This window comes from Urocampus carinirostris, chromosome 5 (assembly GCF_059441175.1).
Source record: "Urocampus carinirostris isolate Australia breed hairy pipefish chromosome 5, RoL_Ucar_1.0, whole genome shotgun sequence".
NCBI classification, from domain to species: domain Eukaryota; kingdom Metazoa; phylum Chordata; class Actinopteri; order Syngnathiformes; family Syngnathidae; genus Urocampus; species Urocampus carinirostris.
In genome coordinates this window covers 6,171,578-6,187,127 of record NC_142353.1, presented here as the reverse complement: position 1 = coordinate 6,187,127, position 15,550 = coordinate 6,171,578, and the positions used below count along the sequence as shown (strand labels likewise).

At 38.3% G+C, this 15,550-nt stretch overlaps 1 protein-coding gene across 13 annotated transcripts in view; it reads left to right on the top strand.

Moving 5' to 3' along the window:
- The window catches only part of rimbp2b (RIMS binding protein 2b), a 193,761-nt gene that overhangs the window by 26,433 nt on the left and 151,778 nt on the right, over window positions 1-15,550 (top strand). For 11 of the 13 annotated variants that reach the window (XM_088335441.1, XM_088335449.1, XM_088335448.1 and 8 more), the window contains exon 2: window positions 7,837-7,980. The exons of the other annotated variants lie outside the window; for them this stretch is intronic. In XM_088335441.1, coding sequence (XP_088191567.1) covers window positions 7,837-7,980 — 144 coding nt within the window. The remainder of the gene's footprint in view (window positions 1-7,836; window positions 7,981-15,550) is intronic. 13 annotated transcript variants of the gene reach the window in all.

Below are 15,550 nucleotides of genomic sequence, written 5' to 3'. Positions count from 1 at the left end.
TGCAAGAACATCATAAAGCAATCCACAGATACAATATTATTTTTCATTTCTATGCAGATGACACCAAATGTACAATATGTAGGGGTGTAACTGATGCTAATGTCCTAATCAAGAGGAAATTCCCAGTAGATTAACAGGCAAAACTGTCCTCCGTTGGGCTGCATGTGGAATAATTGTCCATGGTTAGATTTGGCAAAAATAAAAGCAGTGTTTTGTTTTGTTTTTATTTGTTAGTCTATGAGAGATGATTCATCATTTGCTCTACAATTGCTTGAAAGTAAGACAATTTGAACATTATGAACAATACAATAACAAAAGTACAAGAACAAGCAGGTGACATTGGCTGTTTTGTGCAATTTCTCTTTTTTCTAGCTACCATCAAGTGATTGTAGAAAAATAAAAGTATAAAAAACATCAGCTGGAGAAAAATAATAGCGTTTCCCCAGATATCTCATTGCAGTAAGCACTACCTAAAAACACATATTCCAGCACTGCAGTTAGAAGTGCATTAATATTTTAGGTGCACGCTTAAACAGGACCAAAAGAAAATGTCAAAAGAAAATAAGTAATTTCAGAACAAAAAAGTACATTATTCTTTTTGGGATCTTTCCATTAAACACCTATGCTGATTTCCAACTGGCCTTGTACCTCACTATCAATCCTGCTAGTTGCCTGAACCAGGGGTGATTCTAAGTTCAGAGTTTTGGGGTTGCTGAGCACCCAGATTGTCTGGCTGGTTAAAAAATGGATTTATTTCACTTAACGTGATTTTAAATCATTCAACACTGTTCCGGAGTGTCACTTCCCATTTGTGAACATCATATTACACTTTAGGGTTAGCAGAAACACTAATACTAAGATTTAATGCAGCTAAAATGAGAAATAATAACTGTTGACGATAACAAATCCATGCTATTGGATGTTAAAATACAGGGTTGGGTAGGGTTACTTTAACTTAATTACTTTCAATTACTTTTGGATTACTCCAATACCAAATATGCTAATAAAAGACAAAAGAAACTAAATATGAATAAAATTACTAAATTTTGTGCAGGCTCGGGGAATAACGGAATACATGGAACGGCAAAAATGATGTTGGCAAGTTGTTTGGATTTATTTTCATTTTGTTTCTGTCGCATTTTATGTTAGTTTTGCCGGAGATCAAAGAGATCAAAGCCAGGAGAGAAAGCTTACCACGTGTTGTGAGTCATAATTTTATTCATATTTAGTTTCTTTTGTCTTTTATTAGCATATTTGGTATTGGAGTAATCCAAATGTAATTGAAAGTAATCAAGTTAAAGTAACCCTACCCAACCCTTTTAAAATAGTTCTTCAACATAACCACTGTATAATATGGGTAGGTGGCAATAGCGTTCGTAGGAATCAAACGAACCATTTCAAAGCAGTGGAATATTTCCGGAACTGCGTTGTTTACATTTTTGTTTTGTTTTACTCATTTTACTTATCCAAAATTTCTTTAGGTAGCCTTTCACCAGATCAATGCACATTTGGTTGGCAATTCCAATCTCTTTGCTGCATTTATTACAATACAAATCCCTTGTGAGGCATAATTATTTCGCTCACTCCTTCCTGTGTAACTTCCAGTTTTGTTTTAATTTTCCATCAGTCTGGAGTCAACATGCACGTGCTTGTACTCGCATCATGAACCTGCGTCAGAGAAGCTGCAATGATGACACAAACCGGAGGTGGCGGATGCGAGTTAAAAAAGTTCCAGATTTTTTACAGCTCCCTTAACGGCACAAAACAAATTTTCATGGATCCAGTGATGGATTAGGCCAGCGATTAAAGCTTAATTGAAATAAGCAAAGCAAAGTCTGCCTTGCTGACTGGTTAGCATGTCCACCTCACAGTTTGTGTGGAGTTTGTATGTTCTCCCTCTGCCCGAGTGGGTTTTCTCAGTGTTCTCCAGTTTCCCCCCCATTACCCCAAAACAATCATGACAGCTTGATTGGCAGTTCCAAATTCTCCCTGGATACGAATGATTGTAAATGGCTGTTTGTCTTCGTTTTCCCTGTGATTGGTTGGCAACCGGTCAGAGTATTTCCTGCCCACTGCCCAAATTCTGCTGGGATGGGCTTCTCGCTAAAAGAGAGTTTGCTGGTGAGCTCACCTTATTAAATGTTGTCAGAGGCTTTTTGATGCTAGACTGGACAGATCCATGTTAAGAGGATTTTACAAACACCACAAACAAGTGCAATGAGTTATTTTTTTATGAACATTATCACACATGTCTAAATTATCTTAGCTGTAAATATACTGCTACTTGGTGAATTAGGTAATGAAAGTATGATTTAGTCCTCTAAAGAACTAGGACACTACAACCTACCGCTTGTCTTATACAGTGTTCTCGTTTGCTGGCGTCCCTGCGTCCTAGACGCATCATTTTTGCTGGGGACGCATAGTCTCAAATCAACGTGCGTCCTCGTGATGCAACCTTTTTGCCACAAAATTTTCATTATTACCCGATTACTTTTTTTTTAACAAAGATTTACTGCACTCCAAACTTTTCATCAGGCAGATCCGCCATTGTTGTTTTGGTCTCACGGTTCGAGTTTTCGTCCTCACGCCGATCTCGGGCAACGAGATCTCGTTGTGTAGTGAAAGGAAGTCCGTCTTTTTTAGAGAACCGGCTGTTTTGGCTCAACTAATTAAAAAGAGCCGGCTCTCAAACGGCTCACTTACTTTGATGATTGATGTTACGAATTATGTTGTATAAAGAAGTTAAGAAAAAAAGGAAGTATAAAAGGAGAAAATAAAAAAAGACAGATTTGTGGTTATCCCTTTAATCGGTATATTACCAACAATAATTTGATGCAGAAAATGAATTAATAATATGATGATTAGAACTGAATGAATATATAGATTTATATTATATACTTGTCGCCGATTTACGATTTCAACCTCGATAACACTAAATTTTGGGGACCCATAGATCTCTGTTGGGACCCATAGATTTTTGAGCATGCGAGTCCCCGGGACCCATCACTTTTCAGAGGTAAAATGAACACTGCTTATAGAATTGAAAAAAGTAGGCCAGCTTAGTTTGACGGTGTTCCAGCATCAATTTTGGTGCTTCCACCCATGTCCAAAGTGCTATTTTCACTCATGCATGAACAGTCAAGTTTAATCAGTTGAGCTTTGCTGTCTTTTGCAACACCACTTCAGGACACTTTCAGATAGAAAAAACACTGCAGGCATTTCGCCTAATTTGTTAAGGTTAATATTTTATTCATGAAGATCAACTCTTTATTTACATCAACTCAACTAACTAACATGTATTTTGTTAATACAGAGTACATTGAATATTTTCAGTATTTTTACATACATTTCTAATCTTAATGAAAATTTTTGAGACAATTTAAAAATCTGTAGAATGTTTATCTCATTTCTATGGAGGATTGAAAATGTGTGATAGAAATATATAACTTTAATGTACAAGCAAAATGGCTGGGCCAATGGATGATAGGATTCCACTGATTGGAGTGGTCGGTTGTTGGGAGCTGCAGTAGTTAAGTCAAGTCAAGTCATGTTTATTTGTATAGCCCTTAATCACAAGGAGTCTCAAAGGGCTGCACAGACCACATCTTATTGCAGACCACATACTATTATTACCACATCCCCTGATCTAAAACCTACGCGAGGCCAAGGAAAAACTCAAAAAGACGACGTTAGAGACCGCACGAAAGCCTACTCCACAGAAGCAGATGTTTAGCTATTTTGTTGGCATTTCTTGGGGGTGCTTTGACATAAAACCCGCCTAAAGATACTTACTAAAGTACAACTGTGTAAATTTTCACAATAATCGGTACAGCCATTTCAGAACCATTAATCCACACACATACAATCGGGATTTATAAAGTAGTTTGGATCGATGTGAAAAAAGTATAAAAAAAATGAAAAAGCAATTGAATATGTATTTTGTACAGAACTACTCTGTTATATTAAGATTTTATTAAAGTGTTTTATCACAATACATTTGTGTGTTTCAGGAATCCTGTTGGTGAAAGAGGTGATGTTGATTGGCCTCCTACAAAATGGCTACCGCTAAAGAGAAAGCATAATGTGTTATACATTGAAACAAAATCACATAGGCAGAGTAAGCAAAACTACAAAGCTAATTATGGAAGTAATCCACTATCAGGTCTCTCAATTCTTGCATGGCACAAGAAATCTATTGAGACAGGGAGAGTGTTAGATAAAGGAAGGAGTCATAAACCAAGAACTTATCAAAACATCACTAAAACAAACTCGTCTGAGGAAGGTTTCTCCCTCAGAAGCTTGTTCCAGCATGTTAACTGAAAACTCTTTTTTTCTTGGTTTGGATCATGGGTATGTAAGCGTACAACCGAAAGTTCTTGTGTAGGACCTTGTGCACTGTTCAACGCGGTAGCTATAACTGAGTGGAACCAGTATGGATGGACTTTTTGGAGGAACAACAAAAGGATTTTCTTACACGATCGATGTTTTAATTCTTGGTCGCACGCTTCTCTATCTAACACTGTCCCTATCTCAGTATATTTTCTGTGCCATGCAAGAACTGACTGATGGTGGATGTATTTTGCTAAGTCTGCCTATCTTGTTTTGTTTGAACAAACCATGAGACACATTGCGCTTTCACTTGAGAAGTAGCCAATTTGTAAGGGTTCATTCAACATTAACCCCCCCAGAAATCTGTTAATTTTATTTATTTTACTACATGAATAAAGGGTTATAAATAGAGTGTAAATTTGTCTGTATTCAATGAGATTGAACAAGGCACTCCAGGATAAACAAATAATAAAGGCTACTCTTGAGACTTGGCGTACATATGCGTGAACATTAATGCACGGCAAAACAGGAGCTTGGGTCTCAAGAGAAGAATGATATAAAAAGAATGGCAGGATAAATTGGCTAAAATGTTTACCAGGTAATTTTTGGAGACTGGCCCAAGTTGTTAATGCAATATTCTTTCGTGATAAAAGTAGTACATTAGACCGTGTATGATGAGGAATTTTTTCAGTTAGGTCAACAAATGTGTAGAAATGGATGCATTCATCTGACTAATGCAACACAAAAAGTTAGATAAATGAAAAATATAATAATTAAATATGAATATTTGTATAATTCTTTATCACATTTCCAACCATTGATCCTCACAAGCGGGGGCTGCAGCCTGCTCCAGTTGACATCAGGCAGTGGGATGGCGACACCCTGTCTGGTCTCCGCCAAATCACAGGGGACATAGAGACAGACCACCATTCCCTCAAAAACTTATCCCCTGGGCATAAGTTTAAATCTCCAATCGACCTAAGATTCACATTTTTTGCATGTGGGCAGAAACCACACATAGGTACAGGGAAAATATTGAACTCGTCACAGGGAGACCAGTAGCTGTAACTGAACCCAGGACCTATGACCTGTGAGGCAAAAGTGCTAACGAGCCATCCATCATGCGGCTACATTTATATATACCATACGTCTATATAAAATTTTGATGAGAAAAAAAAATACATGAAAATATGTTTGTGTAAGGGCATTGACTTCCATTGCCTTTGGCTGAGTGACAACCCCTAATTTAAATAGTAAGTTAGACATGTGCAGCTGGGGACCAGCATCTAAAATATCTTTGCTCGCTCTCATAAGTGGCAGGCACGTGAAGCCACATTACATTAATAGTCATTACGAATGGATGGCATGGACCAAAAAGGTTGTTTTTGGACATGTCCTCTGTGCCAGGAAGGAGGGCACTTATGTCCAGCAGGAGTTGGACATAAGTGCCCTCATACTGTCAGCACCTTTGGATGGTGTCAAATACGCCAAATGGTTGAATCCTAGCAATTAACATAACATGCAGTGTTTTCCATTTTTGGCCCGGCAGTTTCCGTGTTTGCTATCTCAAACAATGAGCTCAATGCAGAGTTTGTTGGCCATGCATGAGTCGTGTTACAGCTCTGCTACAATGGCACAAAAGCTGCATCTGGTTCCACCTAACTGGTGCTATGAATTATTGAAACGTTGCATTATAATAATTATTATTATTATTATAATACCATAATGCTTATAATGATGTTACACTTGCATTCGTGGATAAATGAACACAATAAGAGAATAAAATGCTCTTAGGTGGGTAGCAACGTGATTAAATTTGGATTGGTCTGTCATTGGAACACCCATGCTAAATGTTCTTTTGTTTTGTGCGTGCATGCGCCTGCGCGTGTGTGTCTGTGTGTCTGTGTGTGTGCGAGTAAAGCAGCAATGTGAAGGAATAATCCGTTAGAGAATAGGTAGCTTTCCATTTTCCGAATCAACCAATGTCCATAGACAAGTACAGATGATGAGAACAAAATGTAACTTTCTTTTCTTATCTGTGTGTACATTTTTCAAATGTTTTGCTTCCTGACTTGAACAAGTTTTTAATGGACGCACCAACATTTTGAGACGGTACTTGAATACGTCAATGTATGGCTTATAGTTGCATTAGTTCTCCAGTGTTTTCCAGTGTACTGAACCCTTGTTTCCTCTTCGGACTACCCGTCCCGCGTGCCGAAATTTGGAGTATCGTCTTTGCCAAAGTGAGTTCACAGGATCACCTACCCCTGAGACCACGACTGCTGCCTCTGGTGATCTTGATATTGATGCCGTGGTTTCTTACTCCCCGTGTACGAACCCTGTCCGAATAAAGACATCCATTGCTTCACTAATCCGTGTTTCTGCACTGTGCTCCTACACCACCCCAAGCGGGTCCTGGAAGAACCTTTTTTGGAGCCAAGGCACACTTTTATTTCATTGAAAAATTTCGACACACCGTTCATCTAAACCTTTTAAAAAATCATTCATAGCCCCAGTTTCATGTTTTATTTATTTATTTTTAAGGTCAAATGATCTTGTAACCTCAATTGTACATTGATACCTTTGTTAAGTTTTTAATACAGGACACCTGCAAAAGAGATCACATAGGATGTCAGTTTGTTATTTTGACCAACATTGCACATTGTTGTTCATTATTTTGACTATAATGCACTGTTTAGATCATTGTTACTATCTGCTAATCATGTTACTGTTCATTGAAACCCACACCTTTAGGGCAAATCTTTTGTAAACTAGGAGATGTAATAACAAGAGGACTCAGAGGATGGCTTTTACAACAGATCGGAGTTTCTTTAAGTGAGGTTTGGGCTCTCTGCCCCATTAAGTTTATCAATGTCTTCTCTCGTTTTTAGTGTTTACTAAAAAACTTGTTCTCAGATTTTTACTAACTTTAATCTGTTCTACTGTATTTTTAGCCTCTTTTTCTAGAAACATTACATACATGAGCAAATATGTTGCGGTCCAGGGGAAGTTTTTTTTTCAGTTTTGTTTGTTAAATAAAAATATAATGAAACTCTATTATTTGCAAGATATGTTCTTATTTATCATATTGTTATTGCATTGCAATCTCAAACATATTTTTGAAATAAAGTTACCAAGTATATTTCCCTGCACTACTTCATGAGCAGATAAAAAAGTAATATGCCACTTACTGAAATGGATGAATGTTCGTAACCTGGCTGATCACAGGAAAAAAGCAAAGTTATTAAACAAAGGCATGCTTTTTGCTACGATACATTTAGGCAATTTCCTGCTGCAATTTAGGCAAGGTGTCACGGCACACTATTGTACCCCGGGACACTGGTTAAAAACATTGTTTAAAAGTAAGAGCAAACATGGTGGTGCTATAGTATGCTGTTGAAAGGGTAGTGCATTGCTGAGAAGCAGGCTAAGAATATGGATTCTCTGTAAATACACAGCTGTCTTTTTAAGTACATCTCTATTCAATCTGCCTCCTTTACACTGCAGGTGACACTAAGAAATGAAGTAGTGCCACTGGAACACCCCAACGTACAGCGTTTCGACAACTTTAGTCTTCTAGAAAACGGCAGCGCCGCCCTGAGCCTCAACCCTAAGACGCTGAGAAACTACTCGCTAAAAGAGAGTTTGCTGGTGAGCTCACCTTATTAAATGTTGTCACAGGCTTTTTGATGCTAGACTGGACAGATCCATGTTAAGAGGATTTCACAAACACCACAAACAAGTGCAAAGAGTTATTATTTTCTTCATTATTTATTAATTCAAATTGACACATTAAAATATTGATTTAGGAACATTATCACACATATCTAAATTATCTTAGCTGTAAATATACTGGTACTTGGTGAATTAGGTAAATATTACATAAGATGGACACAGCAGTTCACAGAATTAGTATTTGAGATTTTTAATGTATATTTGTTTGTACAATCTCAACATTCATTAAAGGCTCTCTCTTCCAGTTGCTCATCGCTATTTGAGATACAACGCATATAGTATAAACCAGTAGTTGAACAGCTTTTGAAAGTGGTTTTATTCAGCTTTGTCAGTTAAGTTCTTGCTGGTTTTGAATGACAAACTCTCTCATATGTTATTGTGGCTTTGTTTACATGAATGGTGATGGCAATGAACAAGTGTGGATGTAGCAAAAACGTTGTTCGGTTAACAAATCATTTTGCTGGTTTTGGGAGTTCATTTTTTTCTTTCATTTTTACAAAATGTTTTCGTTCTTTCTGACATAACTTGTTTTCACATTTTCAACTACATTTTTGTTTTGCTGTGTGTACTTACAAACTATGTTAAATAGATATAAAATAGATATGATTGATAAGTTTATAGTTTAACAGACATTCAAAATGAGGAGAGAAGACGTCAATTGATGATCAAGAAAAACAGATGAGGTCCGTACAAAGCCCCTAGATAAGAAATTCCAACCAGTTCTACCTATTTCTAAAGGTTGTCTCCCTTTTTTAAATTAAACCCCCGGGGTTACAAAAACCAGATCCGCCCTAAAGGGTGCGGTGACCAAAGAAAAGCAACAATATTGGCCATTGGTGACAATGATGTAAACGGTTTAAAATAGTCAAAGTAACGAACTGGCATCATATGCGATCTCCTTTGCAGGTGTACATTGTTAAAAACAGAGTGAACTTATCAATTGGTCTTGGTAAATTTGTCAAACATGTCTGTCAGTTACAAAAAGCAGATCATGCTTAATGGGTGTGGAAATCATCAAAAAGCAGCATAATGGCAAAAAAGCACAGAATAGACAAAATAATGAACAGCAGTTTGAAATTTTAAACAACGTACAACAGTAAGCCAAAATAACATGGCATCCTCAGAAAACTTATTTTCGAGGTTTCTGGAAGTAAAAGGAAAACAAGAATGATTTACTTGTCATTCCCCCTTTCATGTTACATAAAAAAGAAATTCAAATCAGTTTTGATCGTCTGAAATCAGAATAACAAACCCAAAAATCTTTTCCTAACAATAATGACAAATAAATAATCCAGAAAAAATTGTAGTCATAATTATACCTTCAATAGAAAATTAGCTAAATCGACAACAGTATAATGAAAAAAATCTGAAAAGAATGTTATCTTCATTATTTTTACGATATTTTTCTAACTTAATTACCTTGATTTTTCGCAGTGTAACCTATCAAATCGTGCTCTCTGCAGCTCACCAGACCAATGATAAAAACCATCACCTGTATTGTAAGAAGAGGTTTACAATGAGAAATGCAATAGAATCATTGTTGAAATGTCTCATCTCATCTCATCAGCTGCACCGCTTATCCTCAGTAGGGTCGCGGGGGTGCTGGAGCCCATCCCAGCAATCATCGGGCAGTGGGCAGGGGACACCCTGAACTGGTTGCCAGCCAATCGCAGGGCACACGGGGACAGACAACTCACTCGCTCAGTCACACCTAGGGACAATTTGGACCGGCCAATTCACCTGAAATGCATGTCTTTGGAATGTGGGAGGAAACCGGAGTGCCCGGAGGAAACCCACGCAAGCACGGGGAGAACATACAAACTCCGCACAGTAAGGTCGGGAGCTGGATTTGAACCCACGCAGGAGGTTCCCACGACCTCAGAACTGTGCCGCACACGCGCTAACCACTGCGCCGCCGTGCTGCATTGTTGAAATGTAATAGATGGTAAATAGATTTCCAGAAACATGTCCTTGTCCTCATCGGGCTGCTTGCAATTCTTTTGGTTTTCCCCGACGTGTGTGCTTCAATATGAATAAGCAGAATCGATTAGACCCCAGTGTGGTTGATTGCAAGGAGTGTGTAAGTGATTTTGTGTGTGTGTCATTGTTGTACGCTTGTGTGTTTGTATATTTCTCCTGCTGCGAGAATATTAATCTCTCTGCATGGTCTCATTCTGTGGACACATGCACAACTGCCACATTGGAGCTTATTCCATTAGGTTATGGTATTGTCATAGAAATTTCAATCCTCTAAAATTGGGGAAAAAGCATCTATTGGTAGGCTTAAAGGGACATTGTGTAATATTTAGTGCCTCCTCGTGGTACAAAAATATTTCATTCAGTAAAAAAAACAACTTTGATTTGAGTTCTCGGCAAAACTACATGAACTATCATAACAATAGTATTTTTTATAAAAAAAATATAGGTAGAGAAATTTGTATTTCTTTTACATAAGTGTAATCCTTACGAAAGTCGCCGCCATGTTTGTTTGCTCTGTTTTTGCGTGCCGTGGCTCTGGTTTTGGTTTGCATTAGACAACAGTGCCATCTAGTCGTCATATGTGACACACTAGGGCTTTAATGTATGTGAATTTCTCTTGGTATATTTATTTGTAAAAATGCATTGTGAAAATGTTAAGAATGCATGCATGTTGAGCTTCAAGGACATGATTTTTGCTAGATTTTGTCATGCGTCATAACTCGACATGTGAAACTTTGTCAGTGTAGCTGTTTGCATTGCACCAGCTGTGGCATGTTTGAGTGTGCTGTGGGCTTAGCGCTTCTCACAGAACTGGTGGCAAATTGAGGCTGGTGTGAGTTTTATTTATAAATTCCCCACCTGCTTGTTATGTACCGATAGTTGATGATTAGGTTGTCAACATTTTGTCAGGACCCATCTGCATCTCTTTTAATATAGCAATGTGAATTTCAAGCCAAGGTGGGGAGAAGTATGGGAAGTCTTCTCCGACCCAAATTTTTAGTTGAATCATGGCAAATTTGATCTAGTACTTCAGTGTTTTTCAATAAGTGTGCTGGGGCACAATTGTGTGCTTTGAGAACTTGTCTAGTGTGCCGCAAGAAATTGCCCAATATTCTCTTCGCAAAAAAGCATACCATTGTTCAGTATCCTTGCTTTCCTCCAGTGATCAGCCGAGAAACTGTGACATTCATCCAAATCAATAGGTAGCAGCAAAATTAGATTTTCTTTGTGTTTACTAATTATCTGCAAAATGAGGTTATACAGGGACATATATATTATATATATATTATTATTAGCAAACACTATACCAATTTGCGAACGACTGAATATAAAATCACAGTTGCTCTTGACCTATTCGGACTCACTTGTAGAAATCATGTGAGCCTTGGTTAAACAGCTATTTTAAATTTTATTATCAGTAGTATATTTTTACATTTCAGTACAGTGTTGATCTTCTCACTGAGGGTCATCTACCCTATTTTGGGTCAAACTTAGCAATATAACTAACAGTGTTTTTCAGGGCAATCGATTATTTCACCCACTTGTCAAGTATTTAGAATCAATGATTTATAAAAGACAACAACTCTAAAATTAATTCAAGCAACACATGACTCAGCAGTCCAGAGACATTTAAAACTTTAACCCTTGGACCTAATGTTTACCCACCCATAAAACTGTAAAATAAGTGCAAACAATACAAAAGCATGGATCAGACAATGGGAATGTTACCTGCAGAGAATAGTCCAATTGAGATCATAATTCAGGTTTTTTTGTTGACATGACTGCTAACATATAACGTTGTTTGAGACTAACCTGATTGGAAGAGAGGGAAGCACAAGCAACATTATTATGCAAGTAGAATTTTTTTCTGCATTCGTCTTTCATCATTAAATAAATTATTTTATTCATGTCTTTCCTCACAATCAATGAAGTACCGTGATCTTTTTCCTTCCTCACTCAAAAACGTCTCATGTGTTTACAACTCATGCCCGTATATTGCTTGTTGTGCAAATGTCACACAAGACAGTGACTGGGTCAAATGCAGATGCACCCTCTTCTCGCTCTCTTTTGACACCAAACCAACACACCCATCCTTGGGCCTGAGCACAAATATTATCTCTAAGTGTCATTCGAAAAATATACTGATTCAGAAATCAGAATCACTTATTAAAAACAGCTATTTTGTTACTAAAATAGTAACAAGTAGGATTGTGTTCTTACTTGTTCAATGTGACTTTGTTTTGAAATTAAGGGTGTAGCATTGTGTTGTGACACTGGCTCTTTAAAAAGGGCAGAGTTTACGCTCTGCTCAACTCTAACAAAGGAAACAGGGCAGAGGAAGGAAAACTAGCACGAGAGAGATGTGCCAGAATAATCAAAATCTAATATTTATTCTACACATTTTTACAGCATTGGAAAAGGTTAAAAGTGACAGTGTCATTGTACAAGAGAAACCATGTTAAAATAAAAATATATTTCCCTCCCCCATCTTTTTAAATTTCAAAATATTTTTGGAAAAGCGCCAAGGAGCATCTCCGCAGCTCCAAAGAGCCACATGCTGCTTCAGAGCTGGGGGTTTGCCGACCCCCGACTCGGTAGCCTAGATGGTAGGGCGCCCCCTCCGAGACTGGGAGGTCGCTGGTTCAAGCCTCGGCCGAGTCATACCTAAGACAACATTGGTACTCGTTGCCTCCCTGCTTGGCGCTCGGCATTTTGGGTTGGAATTGGGGGGTTTGGTCACCTAATGACTAAAATGGCGGCGCCCTGTTTGGCTGCGGCTGCATCGGCTGGCTACAGTTTAATGTACGGGTCAGGTGTATCGACATTTCGTTGTGTGTGCATGGTTACAAAGAATGACAATAAAAGTAAATTCTATTCTTTTAAACCATAATCAGATCTCTGTGTGCGTTTACGTGGCTTTACTTAAACAGATCATCAGCAATATTCTAAAGTCAATCAGACTATTTCTGGCATGTAAACGTACCTAATCAGCGTTATTCTCTGGTGTTGTCAAGTCATTTTTATTTGTATAGCCCTAAATCACGAAGAGTCTCAAAGGGCTTCACAGATTATTACATTATATTACACAGACTATTTTTCAGCCGACGAGAAGAGTAGGTTATTCATATGCTATGGAGTAGAAGTGAGTTTTAAGCTTAGATTTAAACATTTCCACTGAGGTTGCAGATCGGATCTCAGGGGGAAGAGCATTCCACAGCACCGGTGCCCGGATGGTGAACGCTCTCGAACCAGCAGAACACTTCTTTGCTCTTGGGATCACCAGAAGACCGGCACTCTCAGATTGTAGGCTTCGGACCGGGACATAGGGGGAAATCAGATCTGAAAGATAAGAGGGAGCAAGTCCATGTATGATTTTGTATATATATCATTATTATGCATTTTGTTTTTGCTGCGGAAAAAGGGCGCATTGTGTACTAAAAATAGTGGTCACACAAAAAACACAGAATCTTAAAAATGATGAAAAACAAATGCAACACATTAAAGTAGTTAAGTTGAACTGATTCTCCATGTGCTTTTTATTGGTGCTAAAATTGCTTTGGACACCATCTTGAATCGTGCTGTGCTGCGATACTGCTGTTTTTTTTTTTTTTTTCACTCAGTCAGCAGGGAAATGGGCTACTTAGAACAGCAGTATTGAGGAAGGGGGTGGATGGGTTAGAGGTGATGTTATTAGTTCCCTGAAGTGGAAAAACAGATGATTATGGGCCCTGAAAAACAGGCGTACTGTCAGTAATTACAAATATTGCATAGGCCGATGTACTGGAGGACTGAGTGAAGTGGTAATGAAAAACCGACGGAGCATGACGCAAAGCTCTTCTTCAGCAAGCATCATTAGCTTGCAGCTCTGTTGTCCTATGCCACTTTCAAAACAGAGCCACCCTCGGAAAGGTCTCTTCCTCCTACACAGCTGTTTTTCCAACTTTAAATGATGTTACTAATGAATAAAACTGAGCGTTTTTTGACCAATGTTTTGCTTCCTGCAGATCTCATCTCATCTCATTAGCCGTACCGCTTATCCTCATTCGGGTCGCGGGGGGGCTGGAGCCCATCCCAGCCATCTCCGGGCAGTGGGCAGGGGACACCCTGAACTGGTTGCCAGCCAATCGCAGGGCACACAGGGACAGACAACTCATTCGCTCATTCACACCTAGGGACAATTTGGACCGGCCAATTCACCTGAAATGCATGTTTTTGGAACGTGGGAGGAAACCGGAGTGCCCGGAGGAAACCCACGCAGGCACGGGGAGAACATACAAACTCCGCACAGGAAGTCTGGAGCTGGATTTGAACCCACGACAGGTTCCCATGACATGAACTGTGCCGCACAAGCGCTAACCACTGCGCCGCCGTGCTGCCCTCTTCCTGCAGATCATTTTAAGAAAAAAAATTCAAACACTGTTTTTTTAAATTTATGAACATGAGTATGCAATGTTAGAAAATGTGATGTTTTGTACAGTGGTACCTATACATACAAGCTTCGTTCGTTCCAGCATCATGCTCGTAGCTCGAATTGTTCGTGTGAATGTTCCCAATACGAAAAACTAATTGGCCTCCTAAAAAGATTAAAAAAAAGCCTTAACAGCAATAGAACATACTTCATCTTCCTGGTCCCTGAAAATGCATTCAAATTGTAATCAAACATAAAAAAACAGTAAAAAGATACATAAGATGACCTTAAAAAAATAAAAGTTTATTATGAGCACTTGCCATGGAGGGATTCGAGCTGTTGTAACGAATGTGCGTCCATGCGTAGTGTGGCATGAGTGACAGCGCACAGCTTTTAATGATACGTGAGCACACACTGTACACTTAAAATTAAAGTTACTTTACTTTAAATGAACTTGAACACGCATAACATTTTTACGGCACAGTTTTTTTTTTGCAAGGTTTATTTTTCTTTCATCACTTTCTTTTGCCAATTTTGCTGGAGAACTTATTCAACGTTATCACTGTCTACAGGTCTTTTGAAAATAAACGTATTCAACGAGATTTCAAAATTTTAGGGAAATGTTTGAGACAATTGTCATTAAAGAAAGCTGTCACACGACCAGTTGCCAATTTTTCTGGATGATTATCTTCAACAAAAGCAGAAACTTCCTCTCACAATGACAGTACTTTTCTAATCTCTCTTGTAGACGCTAGTTCCTCATATATATCCTCTTTTTCGTTTTTTTTGTTGTTGTTGTTTTTGCAACAGGAATAAAACGGATTTCAGCAAAGCGCTGCATATATTTTTATGCAGCTTTGCCAACAACACTAGCTGTTTCCTGATTGTACTCTTTGGCTTGGTGACTCACACGAACACCACGCTTGTGTTTTTCTATTATTTCTTGCTTCATTTCAATTGTCACCATACTGCATTTTTACTCAGACACCTGACCCGTTCCCTTTTCAGAACTTATGGCGAAGGTCATAAAAAGTCACAAAAAGGAGATGCTATAAATGTGATTAAAAAATAACTTGCTGAGAAAGACAGGTTCAGGTA